Below are 22,215 nucleotides of genomic sequence, written 5' to 3'. Positions count from 1 at the left end.
TGAGTGCTGGCAGTGTAAAAGCTTGGTGAGATTAGATTTTATTGGTGATGTTGGTGGCATTCTGAGTGTCGGTCCCATGCTGGCGCGCTCTGACTGTGTGCCAATGTGTAGATTCTTGCCTGATGAGCTGGTGTACCCTGCAGACGGGGTGAAGGAGTTCCCCTCCGCAGCACCGTGGGCTGTCGCTTGTGTAATATTAGTCAGAGGAGTGATGATTTGTTTTTTTGGCTTTGAGTGTTTGATCACAGCCAATCCGAGCCCCACACTCTGATAACATCCACATGCAGAGTCTCTGATCAGTCAGAAGTGAGACTGAACGGCGCTGACTGCACAACGAGAGCAGTCTGAAACTCTCCTGCAGCTCCTCTCAGTGTGTGTATGGGACACAACCCTCCCAGACACCAGGGCAGCTCACTCCTGACATCCCCCCGCCTCAGATCGACTCCCCGGGCGGTAGGCAGCAACGCTGCGGCGGCTCGGCCCCTCTGCTTTGCAGGTAAGCACTATCCCAAAGGTGGACAGAAGCTAATACCAGAGGCTTTAACCATATAACACGATGTAATCACGGGTCTGATCCTAACCATTGATTAATGCTGCAGACTATTCAGTTGAATAGCATGATGTTTAGACAAGAAACTTTGGTGTACCTTTGAGGGAGACGTTCCTTTTTGCATTAACTCCAATACATGAAACACTCGAGATGGATCATAACTATTAACCGATGATAATCTGAACGATGTGGAGATGTCAGTGTTGGACTGGGGTGGACAAAGGTAAAGCATCGCTGAATTTTCATTCCCCTGGCACACACACACACGGAGATTCAGTGTATACAGAATCTTCCCAATGGCATCATATTCACCTGAAGTGGGATCAGTCAGTGATATGGACCTCAGTCGTTTCAGCCTAAAATGGACACAGTATTATTGTGTGTGTGTGTGTTACAACGGGGTGGCCAGGTGTCAGGCGGTGTGGGGGTGCGCTGGTTAACCTCAGTTGGTTGGAGGAAATGCTGAAGGACACGGTTTGTCAATCCGCGTGACATTCCACAGGGACAGTCATGGAATTTAATCAGTTTCCACAGGAATAGACAAGAATTTTGTTCTTTACTTTATCGCTCGCTGCACCTTTGACAGATGATGCATTTCTAACCCCGTTTGTCAGCGACGTTAGGGAACGCGAATGATGTCGCTCTGTTTGCAATGTTAAAAGGGAAGCGCCGAGTGAACCAGTGGGAACCAAATTCGGTTTGTGACGAGAATGAGGCACGGCACACACACACACACACACACGGGCACATACAAGCACACACACATACACATAGACACTGACGCACACACAGACACAGGCATGCACAGACACACGCAGACGCACAGACACGGGCAGGCAGAGACAGACACACACACACACATAGACACACAGACTTAGACAAGCACACACAGACAGGCAGACAAACACACCTACACACACTCGCCGGCACAAACAGACACACACACCTGGGAGAAAGCACCCGGCCGCCCTTCACATACCCTCATTTCATTGACAAATGGAGATCATTGCGCACAGGGGTTCGGTCATAATCTCCGCCAACCTTCAAAGTGAATCTCTCTGCCCGTCCACCGCGAAAACTATGCTATAAAAAAGTAAGCTCCGATGATATGACCAGATGTGATAAGGACAAATGGGCGAGGGCTTGCTCCTTTTCCAATCTGCTTGCTCTATCACTTTATTTTTGATCAATTCCTCTTTTCCAATATGTGCTCTCTCTCACTGCTGGCAAACCTCCAGGTGATTGTGTGGAGTTTGCACATTCTCCCCGTGTCTGCGTTGGTTTCCTTTGGGTGCTCCGGTATGCTCCCACAGTGCAAAGAGATGCCGGTTCAGTGGATTGGCCAGGCTAAATTGTCCACACGGTTGCGGAATGTGCAGGCTAGGTGGGCTTGTATACCCTTGAGATAAGAAGACTGACAGGGGATCTGATTGAGACGTATAGGATTATTAAAGGATTGGACACTCTGGAGGCAGGAAACATGCTTCCGCTGATGGGTGAGTCCCGAACCAGAGGACACAGCTTAAAAATAAGGGGTAGGCCATTTAGGACAGAGATGAGGAGAAACTTCTTCACCCAGAGAGTGGTGGGTGTGTGGAATGCTCTGCCCCAGAGGCCAGTGGAGGCCCAGTCTCTGAATCCGTTTAAGAGAGAGTTGGATAGAGCTCTCAAGGATAGTGGAATCAAGGATTATGGAGATAAGGCAGGAACAGGATACTGATTGAGAATGATCAGCCATGATCATAATGAATGGTGGTGCAGACTCAAAGGGCAGAATGGTCTACTCCTGCACCTATTGTCTATTGTCTATAGCCATGGGAAATGCAGGGTAACAGGGATAGGATGGGCCTGGGTGGGGTGGTCTTCGGAGGGGCGGTGTGGATTCAATGGGCCAAAGGGCCTGTTTCCACAGTGTAGGGATTTTATGAGCACACCAGCCATGGTCTCCAATATAAGTGCCAAGTTCACTGACCTAGAGCATCTTGAACTAATGCCTAGGCTTAAAGGGATCAGTAAAGGTTCTGGAAACAGGCGGCTCTGGGTTCAAGTACCACTTCCAGCGATTGAGCGCTAAAGCCTTAGCGAAACGCATTAGGGGCGCGCTGAGATGTCCGAAATGCCACCTTTTGGATAAGATTTTAAAACAGGATGTCTACCACCATCCGGCTAAGGATCCGACGACGCTATATTGAAGAATTTGGAGAAATTATCCATCAATCAGTATCACAGAACAAAAACAGTTTGTTAACTTATTATCACCTTTTTATTGCAACTTGGCTGTGGTTATCCCTCACATTTCCACCTCAAAAAAATCCATTGGCCGCACCACTTTCAAGCGGCAGGTGACCGTAAAGGATGCTATATAAATGCACGTCTTTAAAATTTTGGCCCCGCTGTGAGGTGTAATGTACCAGCCAGGAGCCTGGGATTAACGTTGTAACGAGTACAGAGAACGCTGGAGGAACTTAGCAGGGTCGGTCAGCATCTTGTGGCGAGAGAAAACAGAGTTAACGTTTCGAGTCGACTTCTACTCTTTTTTTTGAGTTCTCGAAACGTCAATTCTGTTCCCCGCTTAAGTTTCTGCAGCGTTTTCCGTGTTTCTCACGGATTCCCGGCGTCAGCAGTCTCTTGCTTTTATCCCAGGAGAAATTGCAGTGCCCGCAGCCCGACTGCCCGCGTCTTCCCTCAGTACTGTCAACCGAGAACTAAGGGAGCGAACAGAAGAAATACAGTCAGCCAGCGCTGCTTTGGACAAAGGAATATCTGCCGGAAAATAAAAGAGCCATGGTAGGATGTTGGCGGGAAGACATTCCCAGAATCACACTCAGGCAGTTTCAATAAATCGAAAGCGAGTTTACTGAAAGGTTGGAACATTGACTCTCGAGCCAATAGCTTTAACTTGTTTCTGATTTAACCAGTGCAAGTGAGCGGGCCAAGTCCGAAAACCGCATTCACCACAGAATCTCGTGTTTTAATCTCATCCACCGAGCGTTTTCCGAGTAAGTGTGAAGAGACCTCACGATGTTTCCCGGGTCTCCTAGGTAACAGATGTGTTGTCAGTTCTGTTTTGCCTCAGTAAACTGCTGGCACCGAGAGCAGGGCTCCAGTCTGCCGCCTCCCGCTCTTCACTAGATTGGTGCCAACAACAGACTGACGTATCGAGTTCACATCCAAAGATGTGCAGGTTAGGGTGAACCGGCCATACTGAATAGCCCATGGTGTTCAGGGACGTGTAGGTTAGATGCAGTAGCCAGGGGTAAATATAGAGCAAAAGGGTAAGGGAATGAGTCTGGGTGGGTTACTCTTTGGAGTCGACTTGTTCTACGAGGGTATTGAATCAGCTCCCCTCCCCCCCATACACACACACATTATATATATATATATATATATATATATATAAACCTCGCTTTAAGAATTGCCCTTGTTTCCTGGCTTCTCAATGAGAGATGAGGACGATCCCTCTGATGTGTCGTTCCTGGGAGTTTAGGGGCAGCGCTGAAATATCACAATCTAGAGGATGGGTGCAAGGGCGATCCACGCTGACCTTGAATGTCACCCCCCCTCTCAAACACCTTACAATAATCAGCTTCTGATCATCCTGGCGAATCTCTCTCTCAGCATCATATCTGGCGAACCCCAGGAATGATTAGGGCGCATTCAGTTGGTTCAGTGGTCCGCGCTGCTGCTTTACAGCGCCAGGGACGCGGGTCGATTCCACCCTCCGGTGACTCTATGTGGTTTTCTCCCACGGTGCAAAAGCTATACTGGCTAAAACGGGGAGAACAGCGAATGCTATAAACCACAGACAAAACGTTCTGAGGTAGGGTCACTCCACTCAGAAACGTTAGTTCTGATTTCTCTCCACAGACCTGCTGACTTTTGCACCAATGTCCATTTTTGACTCAGCTATACAGGTTAGGAGGGTTCGCCATAAATATGAGGATAGGGTGAGGGGCTGGATCAATTTGGAAACTCTTCAGTGGATGGTGCAGGCTCGATGGGCTGAATGGCCACATTAACGGATTCTATTCTAGGTGTGAAAATGTGTTGCTGGAAAAGCGCAGCAGGTTAGGCAGCATCCAAGGAGCAGGAGAATCGACGTTTCGGGCGTGAGCCCTTCTTCTCCATTCCTGAAGAAGGGCTCATGCACGAAACGTCGATTCTCCTGCTCCTTGGATGCTGCCTGACCTGCTGCGCTTTTTCAGCAACACATTTTCAGCTCTGATCTCCAGCATCTGCAGTCCTCACTTTCTCCTCTATTCTAGGTGTAACATTTTTGAAAACATCTGCCCCTATCCACATTCTTTCCAGTCTAGATGGATGAGGGTGGATATTTTCCCAGATTCAGGGTAGGCTGAATTTTAATTGGAGTCTTTGAAGGGTTCAGGAGAAAGCCGGCCCTCTGTGGATTTCAGATCCAGCTCCAGGCACAGTCCCATTGAAGAGCTCCTGGACACTGGCTGAATCCCTGAAGGATGTTGTGAAACTTGAAAGGGTTCAGAAAAGATTTACAAGGAAGTTGCCAGGGTTGGAGGGCTTGAGGTATAGGGAGAGGCTGAAATGGGCTGGAGCTGTTTTGCCTGGACCATCGGAGACTAAGGGGTGACCTTACAGAGGTTAATAAAAATCATGAGAGGCATGGATAGGGAAAATAGACAAGGCATTTTCCCTGGAATGGGGGAGTCCAGAACTAGAGGGCAAAGATTTAAGGTGAGAGGGAAAAGATTTAAAAGGGACCTAAGAGGCAACTTTTTCACACAGGGGGTGGTACGTGTATGGAATGAGCTGCCAGAAGAAGTGGTGGAGGCTGGTACATTGTTTAAAAGGCATCTTGATGAGTAAACAAATAGGAATAGAGGGATATGGGCCAAATGCTGGCAAATGGGAGTAGATTAATTTAGAATATCTGGTTGGCATGGACGAGTTAGACCAAAGGGTCTGTTTCCCTGTGGTACATCTCTATGACTCAATGGTGACCACAGGCACCACAAGACCTCCAGCTCCATTGCTCTACTGCTTACCAAGAGACTGACCCTCATCTCTACCTCCAACCCAATTTCTTGCCTCTCATTGATATAAAGACAGGTTAATGTTGATGCGCCATTCATTGACAGAGAATTTCTTTTATTCATTCATGGGGTGAGGGTTTTGATGGCTAGATCAACATTTAGTACCCATCCCTGATTGCCCACAGGCCAGTTCAGGGTCAGCCACATTGCTGTGGGGCAGGAGTCACATGTAGGTCAGACCAGGTAAGGATGGCAGTTTCTTGGCCTAAATGACATCTGAAACAGTTTAAGAACACACAGCCAATGTTTCCATATGTGCCTTACGCATTGTTTATAAATACATTGTCCAACGCCAGAGAACTAATTAACACAACATTAAAAAAAGTGATGCAGTGAGCATGTTGCTTTTCCACAAACAGGGACAATTGACCAGTTGAATGTTTGCTCCCCCCAGCTTTTGCAGTTGGTACTGACAGTTTGATTCCTCTCTTATTGCTGTAATGGTAGTCACAACTGGTGGTGTTCCTTTCCTCCTTGGGGGACCTGTTCTTCACCCTCTCCCTCCTCCCCCATGCTGCATGGGACAACATCACAGACATGTAGTCAACCTCCAGGTTTAAGATTACCACACCCTAACGCCACTGCTCTGTATTCCCCCCACCGCCACTCTAACTCTGCTTACGATCTGCAGATCGTCAGATTTATGTCCCATATTCAGTTTTCATCAGCTGCAATTTTCCTAAGTTTTTATTATTAAGGTGACTGATATCATTATCTTCAACTTGACCCCCTTTCCCACTGCACACTTCCAAACCTGAGTGAGTGCAATTAATTCTATGCCTCCACTCCCTTTGGAGATTATTTTAGGCTGAGACCCATTGTTCATCATCTCAACAACCTGTTAAACCATCACTTGATATCATCTCCATTAGAAATACTACTTACTGCTATAACATGACTCGTCTCTGTATCTTCTTCAGTGCATTTCCTAAAACAGTTTTGTAACTGTTGACCAAGGAAATTACAATTTAAAATTAATGAAGTTGCGATATATAAAATGAATCACATTAAGCCTTAGAAATACTGGGGTGCAGTGAATAGTTTGCAGCTCATTGCTTACAAAGCTTGCAAGAGGCAGAAACACATTTATTCAAGTGAAAAAGTTAATAGATGGTCTAAATTTCTAACATGAGAAACTTGATATTACATATGACATACTGTTAGCCCGAACTATTTGAGATTTTTATATTGGGATCTATAAATGTTTGATCAAATAAAAATGAAACATATCTCAAAGCTATCGTGAAGCCATTTCTACGTGTGACAAGATGGAAATGAGTTAAATGTCTCGGAGTTGAGAATTTTATAATTGGCTTTGGTAGATGCAGGAGAAAGTGAGGACTGCAGATGCTGGAGATCAGAGTCAAAAAATGTGGCGTGGAAAAGGAATGATGAAGGACTTATGCCTGAAATGTCGACTGTACTGCTCCTCGGATGCTGCCTGACCTGCTGTTCTTTTCCAGCACCACACTTTTTGACTTTCAGTGGATGCAGCACTACATGTAAATTTAGTTACTATCAAGCAGATGTACAATGACACATAGTATGATTATACAGTAAACAGTTGTAAGACATGCTAAAGTGCTTAATGGAGCTTTGTTATGGTGCAGTGGTAGTGTCTCTACCTCTGAGTCAGGAGGTCTCGGTTCAAGTTCCACCTGCTCCAGAGGTGTGTATTAACACCTCTGTTAAGGTTAATTTAAAAACAAAACAAATGTATGACAACAAGCCTTGTAACAGACATTAAGACAGAAGACCAAACATTTGATCAATAAGATGGGTTTCAAGGAGTGTCTTAAAAGAGGAAAACAAGGTAAAGTTAAAGAGGTTTAATGAAGAAATTCCAGAACTTACGACTTAGACAGCCAAAGGGACAGCAGAATGATTAACATCAGGGATACTCAAGAAGCCACAATTAAAGTATGGCAGCATGGTGGCTCAGTGGTTAGCACTGCTGCCTCACAGTGCCAGGAACCCAGGTTTGATTCCAGCCTTGGGTGACTGTCTGTGTGGAGTTTGCACATTCTCCCCATGCCTGCATGGGTTTCCTCTGGGTGTTCTGGTCTCCTCCCACAATCCAAAGATGTGCAGGCTAGGTGAATTGGCCATGCTAAATTGCCCATAGGGATGTATAGGTTAGGGGTAAATGTAAAGTAATGGGGAGCGGGTTTGGGTGCGATACTCTTTGGAGGGTCAGTGTGGACTTGTAGGGCTGAAGGGCCTATTTCCACTCTGTAGGGATTCTATTCTATATAGACATTGCAGAAGGTTCTGTAAGCAATATAGACCATGAAGGTTGGTGTCATGTGGGAGAGGATTGTGGCTGTGGTGAAATCAGGTAGTTTTACAGATGTGGAAATAGGTTGGCTTAGCAACTGTACAGATATGTGCATAGCCAAATATGCCACCGAGGTTGTGAAAATATTGGCTCAGAATGAGAGAGAGAAAGGGATAGACCCAGTAGAGAGAGGGGAATTTGTTTTGAAGATTAAAGACTTTGCCTTCACTCTTCCCAATATTTATTTGGAGGACAACTTTGGTCATCATGTGCTGAACAACAGTCAAGCAGTCTCATATGAGGCAGGCATAGAGAGATCAATGAAGGTGTCAGTAAGTGAAAACTGGGTGTGCCTGTATATAGAGATGTTATTTTTTCAGATGATGTTGCCTAGGGGCAACATGAAGTTGAGAAATGTCAGTTATTTCTTTCCATTAAATTTGGATCTCAGTTCTTCCTTTTCATTATCTTTGTATCTTTGTGGGATGAGAATGGCACCTGGATATTTTCTTATTAAAATTCATCTAAAAGTCTAGCCAAGTGCTATCTAGATGTGGCTGTAAATCTGTCCTTGGATGTGGGTCACTCTGTCATGGCTGGTTGCATTAAGGTATAATTGGTCTTGAATGTTACTGTCTGGTACACTTTGTAGGATTAAGAGTTGATCACCTAGCACACTGGAGGCTCATGTGTGCTAATTCAAAAATGTTCTATTCCCTGAAGGATGTCAGCAAATCATTGGGGCACTTAGAACAATCTGACAGCTTTCATGACTGTTTCATGTGCTAAATAACCAATTATGTGAACTTAATTTTGCAACTGTTAAGATAAACAAAAGCTCTAAAATCTAACTATGTTTAACACAGCACCGCATTCATTATCATTATAGTAACATACTCCTTTTGAAACTTACTCAATGAATTGTGCCCCTCCATCATTCATGGACAACCACTCTCCTCATTTTGGAGAAGATCACTTTATCCCAGCTCAATTGTTGTGGTCAATAACCAAGTGATTTATAGTTTCGCAAGCAGGTGTTCCAGAGATATTGGGGGAAGATTCTTAAGAGCCCCGAAGTTGTCATATGAACCATATGACCCAGGTCACATACTCAATTAGTGGTAAAACCAACTATCATACTTAGGGAAGGTTGAACCAAAATTATTATGATCTGACTACAGGTGATACATTCACATTACCAAATGCAGAAGGATCAACAAAGATGCCATCAAACTAGAGCTTCAATCAGTGTAGTCCAGTTGCAAAACAGTCCCAAGTCTTTATTACTTGCAGGACACTTGCAAACATTAGAGCTGAAAACTGTGTTGCTGGAAAAGCGCAGCAGGTCAGGCAACATCCAAGGAGCAGGAGAATCGACGTTTCGGGCATAAGCCCGTCTTCAGAATAAGATGCTGCCTAACCTGCTGCGCTTTTCCAGCAACACATTTTTCAGCATCTGCAGTCCTCACCTTCTCCTACTTGCAAACATTAGATAGACAGAAGTTTATAGGGGGATAACGTTCTGTTCTTACCCAGATCCATAATTGCTGGGCACATAGTACAGTGTTGCAATGAATTTCTGAACTGCTGTAACATGATTTACAGATTGTTGATCTCTTATATGTAAAGTGCTCCACTGTCACCCGTTAGTATGTGGCCATATGAGGAATTTGTGGCGTAACTGGAATTCTATTTTTGTCTAGCTGACCTGCAAGCCCAAAACTCAAATTTCTCTATGAAGATTTTAAAAGTCAAGACAAGACACAGCTATTACAAGGGGGCATAGCTTTAAATTAAGGGGGGGGGTAGGTATAGGACAGATGTTAGGGGTAGGTTCTTTACTCAATGAGTCGTGAGTTCATGGAATGCCCTGCCAGTAGCAGTGATGGACTCTCCCTCATTATGGGCATTTAAGCAGGCATTGGATAGGCATATGGAGGATAGTGGGCTAGTGTAGGTTAGGTGGGCTTGGATCGGCGCAACATCGAGGGCCGAAGGGCCTGTACTGCGCTGAATTCTTCTATGTTCTATGTTCTACACACTTAATATCCCAATACTCCATGGAATAGTAACTTAATAATTAATTATTTCCACTAAGGTGTGAGATATTCTTCCAATTTTATGAGACCCTGGACTACAGCATTCAGCTTTTTGTAATACTTTATATAATAACTAAGAGGCTCTTTTGATTATCTGGCAATTTTACCTGGGTTCGTAGTGTGCTGCACCAGGCTTTCAAAATTCAAAGTTGTGTGAAACTGCCAATGTTATTTCAGTGTGGTCAAGACCTGGCTCTGAGTTACAATCAACGAGGTAAAAACAATGACTGCAGATGCTGGAAACCAGATTCTGGACTGCTGTGCTCTGCCAGTACCACTAATCCAGAACCTGAGTTACAATGCCAGTTTCATGCCCTTGCATACAGGAACCTGCTCAGCAGCATTATGACTACATTTATGGTGATTAATAGACTGCACAAGGTTTATCAAAGGGGCTTAATTGTTCTTCTCAAGTTGACACCACATTGATTAAAGGGCTCTTGAGGTGCAGTAGTTGATTTCTAGAGTTTTAAGTCCCAGCTGCTCCAGAAGTGTGTCATAACATGCCCAAACAGGTTGATTAAAAATACTTTGCAAGTTACTCAGTAACTCAAATGATGGAACCCATGTGTCTAAGTGAGTTTAAATTCTAGGGTTCTGATGAAGTTCAGCCTTTACTCGAAATGTTAACTCTTGTTTCTCACAGCACAGATGCTGCCAGACCTGCTGAGTTTCTCCAGCATTTTCAATGTTTATTTCATGTTTCTGAACTCTGCATAATGTTCAGTTGATGGTTGTATGTATGAGCTGCACTAATAATCAGAAAGTAGAGAGAACTGTGAAGAAAAGGTTTTCTTACAGACCTATTTCTCAGGTATTCTCAGATTGAGCTGCGGTTACCGTGCACAACACCCTCTGACAGGGGTCCCTCAGAGTTAAGGTCAGACAGTGTAGTTTCATAGGTACAAATGTCAGTCCCATTTGGAACAATGTCAATATGAAGAGTGCCAGCTGAAACTCAAAAGTCTGTAATAAATGATCTGGGATCAACTCAAAGTGCAAATCTTACACAAATATGTCATAAATCCAGCAGGATTAGGGTCAATTTTGTAGTGTGATTGTGAATTATGTGGAACGCCTTTTACATTAGACATTAATAAATCACTCGAGCCTAATGGAGTCCTTGGCCGAAGATCATAACCAACCGGATGAAAGCAGGAGAGAGGAAGGCTACAGCATTATGTGTGATTCAAACACTAGCAACCTCACACATTCAGAAGTCCAATATACAAATATACAATATACAAATTACCATGAGGAGGCTGTATGTGCAAACACATACACACATGATGTGCAGACAAACACCCATGCACACATATTCAAACAGAGAATCTGCAAACAACGAAATATTGTCCAAGTAATTTAAAATGAATTAGTATTTAATCCAACCAAAGGTGGAAATAAACCTTTAATCAAATTTCTACATTTTATTTATAATAAATATTATTTTATATTTTAAATACATTTACAAATGAAAACAAAGTACTGTGGATCCTGGAGACCTGAAATAAAAACAATGTGCAGGAGAAACTCAGTTGGTTTTGAAGCATCTATGGAGAAAGAAAAACAGAGTTAACATTTCAAGTCCAATATGACTCATCTCTGAAGAAGTTATATTGAACTTGAAATATTAACTCTGTTTGACTCCCTACAGATTCTAAAAATAAATATATTTTGACATGGAAAAGATACATTATTAATGATATATACAATCAGAAGTGAAAGTAAAATGTTTGACCCTCGAAGTTGCTAGGAGGATAGCAAGATTGTCAGAAATTTGACTGTAACTTCTGACAGAGATTTTTCAGAATCCAATGTGTTTTCAGTAAGAATCTGCTCTCAATATACATATTTGCTGTCCAGAGTATTAATATTATAGCACTTTGAGTCTGGCCCTGTTAATAACTGTTAATTAATGTAACTTACAAAGACAAATGATAAAGGAAAGATAGAAACAAGTCTAAATTATCTGATAGCCAGTGGGGTGGAAGGGGTCACATCAGTGGAAACTTACATTTATTTGGCAATCCATTCATGGAGTAACATCTCTGAATGCCTTGCAGAAAGGAATGATTAGGGGCAAACAAGAAGTGAAGGGAAATAGGTGCACAATTGATTTTTATCAGGTTTTTGAAGCTAAGTTCAAGAGTTCGCATATTCACCAAAATTAATCCAAGTGAAGTTACTAATATTGTGGGACACATCTGGGTTCAAATACTTCTAGATAAACTGATGATTCAGGAAAACAGCTGCACTGGAAATGCAAGGTGCCATGTTAGCAGCACAATGAAAATTTGCGAAAATCTCTTCAGTTCATTATAAAATGGATTGATAAGGTTCACCAATGAAAAGCAACAATATATGATCTCAGTGTAACTGCTTCTATGGTGTAACTGAACATCATCACTGTTTAAATACTGTACTTAATGAGAATCTGCTCATCATTCACAACCTTTGGAATCAGATACTGAAATCAAACGCCATATTGATAGTGCCACCTATGAGCATGAACCATCGAACAAACTATAAAAGCTTTTGGCTCTTATACCTGTGAAACACACATTGGACCCTGGTTGAGAATGTAATCGGAAAACTGCACTCCCTGTCATTGTTGTCCATACTGGGTGACTTGACTACACATAAGGGCAGACTTGCACCCGTCGCTTTGGGTATTGCCCTGTGTTCTCTTGTCACTTTCTCACAACAGCATTATCTGTGACAGGAAACTTATCATGTAGAGCAATTATGGTTCTAACCCTGTATCCTCAGCTCCTTTGTGCACAGGTGCACAGACTAGCTTTTAAAAAAAAACATGGTTATCAAGCCACAAAGATAAAATGGTCAGAACATACCTTAGTAGATTTTTAATCTATGAAAATATTAAAACAGTTATTGAATCATATGATTAACAGCCTTAATGATTTAATTAAAAGAGGAGTCCAATCTTGTTGTTGAGTTTGGACAATGTCCAAATTTGAAAGACTGTGTACTGTCGATCCCAACACGACGTTGCAACATGCACCTCACCTTAAATAATTCTTCACGGAATTTTCATTGGCCTTACTTTAAACTAAAATATCATATCTTCTACTATGCATTGTTTTACGACTGAAGATCATGGGTATTATTGGATAAACTGAAAGAAAAGCTTCATTGGTTTATAATTTAAAAACTTGTATTAGACAGACAAAATATATGCTCCTTATTACACTGAACATATTTCCTATATGGTTTGGTCTTTAGTTCTGAGATATGGTTCATCCACATGACTATGACATACTCATTTGAATCAATTGCTCTCAGTTGGATCCTTTTATCCAATAGAATAGTTTGTTTCCCTATGTCAAGAATATGAGTATGTATAAAATGTCCATCTCATCCATTGACTTGCTTAGTCATTCAATGCGATCATGGCAAATCCTCAGCTTTAGCTCCACTTTCCTGCCTGCTCTCCACATTCCTTGATTCTTTGAGAGACCAAAGATCTGTCTATCCCAGCCTGTAATGCATCCAATGATGGAGAATTTACAATACACTGGTGTAGAGAATTCCAAACATTTACAATCCATTGAGTGAAGTAATTTTTCCTCACATCTGTCCTGAGTGATTGGCTCTATATCCAGAAATTGTGTCTGTCTGTTTTTGATACTCCAACCAACAGACACAATTCTTTTATGCCTAGAATGTCTAGTATACAGTGTACATTGCATAAACAAAGTGCACTTCAAATCCTACTTCTGTTCTGTGCACTACAGTTACTGATGTTATTAAAGAGCTGTTGCATCATCACAGAGAATAAATTATGACTGAAGTTCTACTTTGACAATTTGTAATTAGTGGAAATTTTGACAGGTGTTATTAGACCATTCTCCTGTGTTGCAATTGACATGAAGTTATCATTGCAATCCATAAATGGAAATAAAGCTTAGCAAGATGGATTTTTATTAACATTCTGCTTACCGAGCAGTGGATGACACAATTCACTCTCCACAACCAGACCTTTCTGTGCGTACGTTGCATGGAGCCACCGATAGAATGTAGTTTGGCTGGCTTTTAATGCTGTTATTAAGGTTTTGTTAGTGAACAGTTAAGTAAATGCAGTGGCTTGGGAGAGCATCTACAACAGGATTGCTACTAGGATTCCAAAAAGGTTTGCTCTGGGATAAGGGATGGTGAGCTTAAAAGTCTAAGAGTATTTCAACCAAAATATTCTGTGTAATCCTTAGATAAATGACTTTTCAAATCTGTTCTCAGAGTTTGGTGGCTCACAGTCTCTTAACCCAGACACTTACTGAACTTTTGCACTCATTTATATTAAAATGCATTAATTTCTGCTTTCACAGTCAACACATTTTGAATTGAAGCACAAACTCAAAGCCCTGATTTTAACCTTGGTGGGAGTTAAGCAGGCTCAGGTCACATGTCTATGTTATACATCATTGATTTCGGTCTTGGCTAAGATGGAACCACATCCTGGTCCTCTTCCCTATGTTTCTAAAGAAATAACTATCATAAATACAGTTCGTCAAATTACCAATGTGCTTCCCAGCATGTATTTCATCATGTGATTTTTGGTCCTTTCAAGATACACGATCAGTTGTAGGTGAACCAGAATATTGATTCTAGGCCTCTGTAGCTTAACTCTACATCTTGCAAAAGTGTAGACTGATTTACACATGGAACAGAGACAATTACTTACAAAAAATATAAACATTATACAGCTACTCTGTATCATCTAATTTTTCCATGACCTTTTCACTTGAAGGGCAGATCTCTGCGGGAAACCAATTAACATTGCTCCATTACTGTATCAGTCAAAGGTAGATACTAAATGGAACCATGGGAACAATGTCAGCTTTCCCTCCAAGGGAAATGCCATCTCTGTCCAGTGCTCCATCTAGTGGAGTGTCCAAGAGTTAATAAACTATCAATTGAGTGATACATCCAAAGTAAAGTTCTGCACTCAAATATGCCATCTCCTGGTTGTAATGAAGCAATTCAGCTACAGCATTCCTGATGCTAATTTCTTTTATGGCCTGAAACTACGAAATAACAATAGATTCACAAATTGTGAACAATAAATTAGCATAGTAGCCTTGCCAACAATTATCCACACGATCTATTCTGCATAATGTGGTACTTTAGGAAGAAAGCAAAGTCCTTTTCATCTTGGGAGGGAAGAAAAAAGAGAAAAGAATAAGATGGGGTTCATGGTAAACAAAGCTGCAGAGCAGCACCAGGAACGTTCCAAGAGCTAATCTGCTACCTGCCTTTCTAACTACAAACATTCTGCATTCAGATAGCACACTTAACACTCCAAACCACTTCACAGGAGTGCAGTCCGACCAACATTGGCATTAAGCTGGAGACATTAGGATAGATGACCAAATGATTAGCCAAACAGCTAAGTTTAAAAACAGCATCTTAAGGCAGGAAAGGGAGATGGTTGGGCAAAGAGACTGGGGGGAGAGTAATTCCAAACTTAGAGCCTAGATAGGCTTAGGGTGAGGCACAGCTGCCAATGGTGAGGTGAAAATATGGGAGTGTGTGGCCATTGACTAAACAGAAAAAGTGTATTAAACACGAAACTACCATGAAGGCTAAAAAGCTTACAATGCATCTAAGAATTGAAATAGGAATTGCATTATGAACAAAATGTGCGTGTGTGTGATCTCAGAAATGATGTTGTGTAGGGTAGCATGGTGGCTCAGTGGTTAGCACGGCTGCCTCACAGCACCAGGGTCCCAGGTTCAATTCCAGCCTCGGGCGACTGTCTGTGGGGAGTTTGCACATTCTCCCTGTATCTGAGTGGGTTTCCTCCAGGTACTCCAGTTTCCTCCCACAGTCACAAAGATGTGCTGGCCAGATGAATTGGCCATATTAAATTGTCCATAGTGTTAGGTGCATTCATCAGAGGGAAATGGATCTGGGTGGGTTACTCTTCGGAGGGTCGGTGTGGACTTGTTGGGCCGAAGGGCCTGTTTTCACACTCTAGGTAATCTAATCTAAAACTCCATAACAGGAAGAATGGAATAGTTATATTGTGTATTAAATTAGGAAAAAATAATGCATTCTTTTCATCAAAGGATAACAATACCACAAACAAAATGATGTTGAATTTTACTTCACTGTTGACTTGTTTTTTTTCTGTAGGATGAATCAAAAAACTGTCATCCTTCTGTTCTTGATGGGGATGTTGATGGTAGCAGTGGAGATGAAGAAAAATCGTCCTCCAGGAGCCATCCCACCTCTTTATAAGGGAAATACTAACAGCTCAGAGAAACGCACACATCGGAGGCAGGACGTTCTAGCTTCCAGTCAAGAGGCACTGGTGGTAACGGAAAGAAAGTACTTGAAGAGTGATTGGTGCAAAACCCAGCCCCTTAGGCAGACCATCAATGAGGATGGTTGTGTGAGCCGGACTGTCATCAACAGATTCTGCTACGGACAGTGCAACTCCTTCTACATCCCCAGGCATGTTAAAAGGGATCAGGAGTCCTTCCAGTCCTGCGCCTTCTGTAAACCACAAAAATTTACTACCCTGACTGTCAAACTGAACTGCCCTGACCTGCAGCCTCCCTTCAGACACAAGAAAATCCAACGAGTCAAGCAGTGCAAATGTATATCAGTAAATGTGAATGACTGGAGCAAGCAGTGAGATAAGATAAACAATCACAACCTCCCCAGTCTGTAGGAAATACTCCCAACTCTCAATGCTGCCATCAGATAGATACCCATCTAAAGCAAGCACTGTACAAAACCTGCCCTAATGTGTGAGTATGATTTTTGTTTGAATGTGGCCAAACTTGAGCAGGAAGCTTTGAATTGGGCACGCTGGCACCCAAACATTGGATGTCTATAATTTTTTTTGCATAAATGGGTGTAAAATTCTTTTGAAGAGTTTTTTTTAAAACATTGAATTCTAATATTAAAAGCCTCCCAGTCAGAGACTCCACAAACAGTTGAAACACAGTCTTTATTCTACAGACACTATTCTGTCTTTAAAGTTTTTTTTAACAGTCTGGACATTTTCACTTTTAGTTTACTCACTGCTGTCGCCTGCTATATGATATGGATATGGTGCCAAAACAGATAGGAGACTTTTTGATGGTTCACTGCAGATAAGAGAATTTGAACCGCTTAGACTGTGGACAGACATGTACTGTGCTCCTGGAAGCACAAAGATAGAGCCTGGGACTGAGCCAGCACTCTGCACCTCTGGACTGCTAGAAATCCAAATTTTCAGCGGTTTTATATGGGAATATTCTGATCAACCTGTATTGAAGATAATAGTATATATTTAATTATTCAAAACATTGTTTCATTATAGCTTTCCTTTGGTTTCCGCCTTCCGTATTTCAGTACTCATGATCATACCTTTGTACATGCATGTATAAATTAACGGCACTTTTCCAACATCATCCCATTGAAGCTGAGCATAGTAAAGGCACTAAAAGACAACATTTCTTTTTTAAACGATTATTGTTAATATATGATGGAAGTGTAAATTAGTAGTTATTGGTGTATGCTCTTTAGTTTATCTTTCGTAAGCTGCATGTGGACAGTATTTTGTTCTGATGATTCAGAAGTGCCAGTGATCCATATTTTGGAAGTCTCACTCACTCCCCTGTAATGTAATGCAGTGAGTCTGATGTGTGAATTTGCTGTGTTTAGTACCACTTAGAAATGCCAGTAGAAATATAACCATTACAATGTCATTATATTACTTAAGGGTAAAGTTATTGGCATGAACATTTTTACTCAATTAAGTCCCAGTGACATTTCAATATACCAAATAATACTGCAGATTAAACAGAACATTGGGAAAAAAAATACGATTTTACAAATGATTTTAAGCACTTGGCATCCAAGTTTTAGACTCAAAAGACACCAGCAGCAAAATGACTTATAATTGAACAGTTTGGTTGGTAGATAGACAAAAGCATTTTTCACTGTCCACTGCATCAAGTGTTATTCAAATGGTTTTGCAGTGTGGCTGCATTTCATAGAACTACACTTCACTTCATTCTGTTTAGCAATTGAATGCTGCATGAACATATAACATACAAAGTGATAGACCTGAGCAGACTTACTGACTGAGATTTTGGCATGATTCTGATGATCTCATTGTACTGACCGTGGTAGATTGGATGCTACACTTTGGTCATTTGCAGTGCCAGTGGCTCACCAAACCCAAATGTGACCCACAAATTCTCAAAATAGTTCAGCTTCTTCATAACTTAAATGTGATCTGTGCATCCAGTCTTCTTGCCAGATTAGTACAATTCTGCTCCATTTATTCTAACTATACCATACACAATGCTTCTTTATCCAACTGTAGAAACAGCTATGAATTCAAATTATTTAATTTCAACTCTTCATTGGTTGATTTATGACATTTTTAAAGCACTTTTTCTTGGTCACCAGAAGTCTATCTTCCTTCTTTAAGCTGTGAGTAGAGAATAAAAAATTGTCTAGGGAGTTGGATGTTCATGTCATGCAGTCTTATTTGTGATTTGATCAGCATGCATTCGGTCCTGGTTACTCCTCTCCTACATGATGGGGAGCTGGTCCTGTCACTTTCCAACTAACCTGGAGCTACTTAATGAGAAATTTCCTTTTAGTTTCTTAAAGTATTTACAATAGATTTCATAGGTTTAGGATAAAGATGGCAGCATTACAGGATTGTAGGTCTCTATTTTAGTATGCATATCCGATACCATATTAACCTGCCAGTTCTGTTAAGGTGTCACTCAGGTAGATAAACTGTGTTATAGAATGCAATATAGTAGTTATAATTTACATGAAGGGGGGAGGTCAAGCATTCTGAATCTCACACCAATACATCATTTCCATTGAATAGTATTCTAAACGACTCTTTGCCAACAATGAAGAGAATTGAAGTACTCCTGTAGTTCCCCAGTTCCATCTGTACAGAATAACAATACACGTATTCTTCAAATCTTGTAGACAACCTAATATTCAAATGGTAAGAAATTTGACAATTCCTATCACCACATTTAAATATTCATTAATCACATCTAGTACCTGAACCCAGTAAATATTGAGCATACTGTTCTGTTTGATACGTTTCAAACTACTATGTCTCTGAAGTTTGTCCAACGATGCAAAGTTCTGACTAGGGGTCCTGATGTATGAAAGTGGATGCCTTGTATTGGTTAGACAAACTTCCAAAGTTCTATGGATATTATCAAAATGAAGAAATGCTATGAAACTGAGAAAAAATGTTATTTTATAGGTATTCTGTAAATTATATGGATAAAATAATAAAAAATTCTTGAATTAAAGGAAATCACTTTGTTTTTGTAAATGATGTTTCTCTGAACTGATCAGACCATTTGGCCTATTGAGTCCACAGTGAGTTTCCAAACAGCATCCCATGCACTCCCTGTAGCCCTGTATTTCCCATCTAGTGTACACAAGCCTTGGACACTTTGGGCAATTTAATAAGACCAAACAGTCTAACATGCACATCTTTGGACAGTGGGCAGGAAACTGGAGCACCCGGAGGAAATCTGCACAGACACAGGGAGAATGTGCAAACCCCACACAGATAGTCGCCTGAGAGTAGAATTGCAGATGGATCGCTGGTGCTGTGTGGCAACAATGCTAACCACCAAGCCGTTGTACCATCCCCTGTAATTCGACATTATCTGCAAAGTTTGGTAAAGAATTTGCAACATTTTTGTTAAGTTGATGAATAACTACAGGTAAGTATCACTCATTCATTTTCACACAGCAGCAGCTCATTTTCTACTTGGGGTCCCTGCAGTTCCTAGAACGCGAAATTGAGGCACAGCCTCAGAGTGAAGGGACAAACCTTTCGAACTGAGGTGAGAAAGAATTGCTTCAGTCAGTGGGTGGTTCATCTGTGGTGTTCATTGCCACAGGGGACTATATAGACCAAGTCACTAAGTGTATATAAAACAGAGGAAGGCAGGTTCTTGGTTGGTAAGATCAAGAGTTACAGCAAGAATACAGGAGAATGGGGATGTGAAACACATCAGCCACGATTGAATGATGAAGCAGACTCAGTTAGTTGAATGGCCTAATTCTGCTTCTACATCTTAAAGCCTTATGGTCTAATCAACCTAGAGCTGGATTTCGTCCTTCCATTTGTTTTACCAACCTCCACATCCTGATCCTGTCATATTATTTTTTAATTCATTCATGGGATGTGGGTGTGGCTGGCCGGCCAGCGTTTAATGCCCGTCCTCAGTTGCCCTTGAGAAGGTTGTGGTGAGCTGCCTTCTTGAACCACTGCAGTCCATCTGTTGTAAGTTGCCCATAATACCCTTAGGGAGGGAATTCCAAAAATTTGACCGTTACAATAAAGGAATGGTGATATATTTCCAAGCCAGGTGAATGGCATGGAATGCAACTTGCAGGTAGTGGTGTTCCCATATATCTGCTGCCCTTGTCCTTCTAAATGGAAATGGTCATGGGTTTGGAAGGTGCTGTCTCAGAATCTTTGGTGACTTTCTGTGGTGCATCTTGTAGATAATACACACTGCTGTTACTGAGTATCGGTGATGGAGGGAATGGATGTTTGTGGATGTGGTGCAAATCAAGCAGGCAGCTTTTGTCATGGTTGGTGTCTAGCTTCTTGAGTGTTGTCATAGCTGCACACATCCAGGCAAGTGGGGAGTATTCCATCACATTCCTAACTTGTGCCTTGTAGATGGTGGACAGGCTTTGGGGATTGAGGACGTGAGCTACTTGCTGCAGTATTCCTAGCTGCTGACCATGCTCTTGTAGCCATTGTTTTTATGCGACAGGTCCATTGAGTTTCTGGTCAATGGTAACACCAAGAACGTTGATAGTGGGGGATTCAGTGATGGTAGCACCATTGAATGACAAGGGATAATGGTTATATTGTCTTTTATTGGTGATGGTCATAGCCTGGCATTTGTGTGGTGTGAACGTTATTTGCCACTTGCTAGCCCAAGCCTGGATATTGTCCAGATCTTGTTGCATTTAAATATGGACTGCTTCAGTGTCTGAATATTGTGCAATCATTGATGAACAGCCCTACTTCTGACCTCATGATGGAGGGAAGGTCATTGGTGAAGCAGTTGAAGATAGTTGGGCCTAGGCCCCTAGTCTGAGGAACTCCTGCAGAGATGTCCAGGAGCTAAGGTGACTGACCTCCAACAACCATGGTTACCTTCCTACATTTCAGGTATGACTTCAACCATTGGAGAGATTGTCCTAGATACCCACTGATTCCAATTTTGCTCGAGCTCCTTGATACCACACTTGGTCAAATGCAGCCTTGATGCCAAGGGCTGTTACTTTCATCTCACCTCTTGAATTCAGCTCTTTCGTCCATGTTTGAACCAAGGCTGTAAATGAGGTCAAGAGTTGAGTGGCCCTGGTGGAACCCAAACTGGGCATCACTGAACAAGTGCTGCTTGTTAGCACTGTTGATGACACCTATCATTTTACTGATGATTAAGAGCAGACTGATGGGGTGGTAATTGGCCAGGTTGGATTTACCCTGCTTTTTATATGCGGACATACTTGGGAAATTGTTGGGTAGATTCCAGTATTGTAACTGTACTGGAACAGCTTGACTAGGGGAGCAACATATTCTGGAGCACAAGACCTTGGTACAAATGCCGGAATTATGTCAGGACCTGCAGCCTTTGCCGTATCCAGTGTCTCTTCTTGACATCACGTGGAGTGAATCACATTGGCTGAAGACTGGTAACTGAGATGTTGGGAACCACTGGAGGAGGCTGAAGTGGATCATCCACTTGGCACTTCTGCCTGAAGATTACCTCAATAGCTTCAGCCTTATCTTTTGCACTGATGTGCTGGGCTATTCCATCATTGTGGAGCCTCCTTCTCCAGTGAATTATCCATCACCATTCACAACTGAATGTGGCAGGACTGCAGAGCTTAGATCTGATCTGTTGGTTGTGAGATTGTTCAGCTCTGTCTGTCACTTCCTGCTTATGCTGTTTGGCATGCAAATAGTCCAGTTTGGTGGCTTCACTAGTATGATACCTCACTTTTAGATGTGCCAAGTGTTGATCCTGGCATCCCCTCCTGCACTTTCCATTGAACCAGGCTTGATGGTAATGGTTGAGTTGGGCATATGCCTGGTCACGAGATTACAGATTGTGTTGGAGTACAATTCTACTGCGGTTGATGGCACACAGCATCTCATGGATGCCTAGTCTTGAGTTATTA

General features: G+C 42.0%; 1 protein-coding gene across 1 annotated transcript; it reads left to right on the top strand.

Moving 5' to 3' along the window:
- The first annotated feature begins 265 nt into the window (after positions 1 to 265).
- grem2b (gremlin 2, DAN family BMP antagonist b) lies at positions 266 to 19,299 on the top strand. The gene is made up of 2 exons (XM_043695580.1): positions 266 to 496; positions 16,150 to 19,299. Exon 2 carries the CDS (start codon positions 16,151 to 16,153, stop codon positions 16,652 to 16,654), a length of 504 nt encoding a protein of 167 aa, XP_043551515.1. The 5' UTR covers positions 266 to 496; position 16,150; the 3' UTR covers positions 16,655 to 19,299.
- Positions 19,300 to 22,215: the final 2,916 nt, after the last annotated feature.

This window comes from Chiloscyllium plagiosum, chromosome 9 (genome assembly GCF_004010195.1).
Source record: "Chiloscyllium plagiosum isolate BGI_BamShark_2017 chromosome 9, ASM401019v2, whole genome shotgun sequence".
Classification (NCBI taxonomy): domain Eukaryota; kingdom Metazoa; phylum Chordata; class Chondrichthyes; order Orectolobiformes; family Hemiscylliidae; genus Chiloscyllium; species Chiloscyllium plagiosum.
This window is presented reverse-complemented; position numbering and strand designations above follow the sequence as displayed.

What these genes read in the sequence shown, in the direction of transcription:
- grem2b (XM_043695580.1), top strand. Translation starts at nt 16,151, where the DNA reads ATGAATCAAAAAACTGTCATCCTTCTGTTCTTGATGGGGATGTTGATG.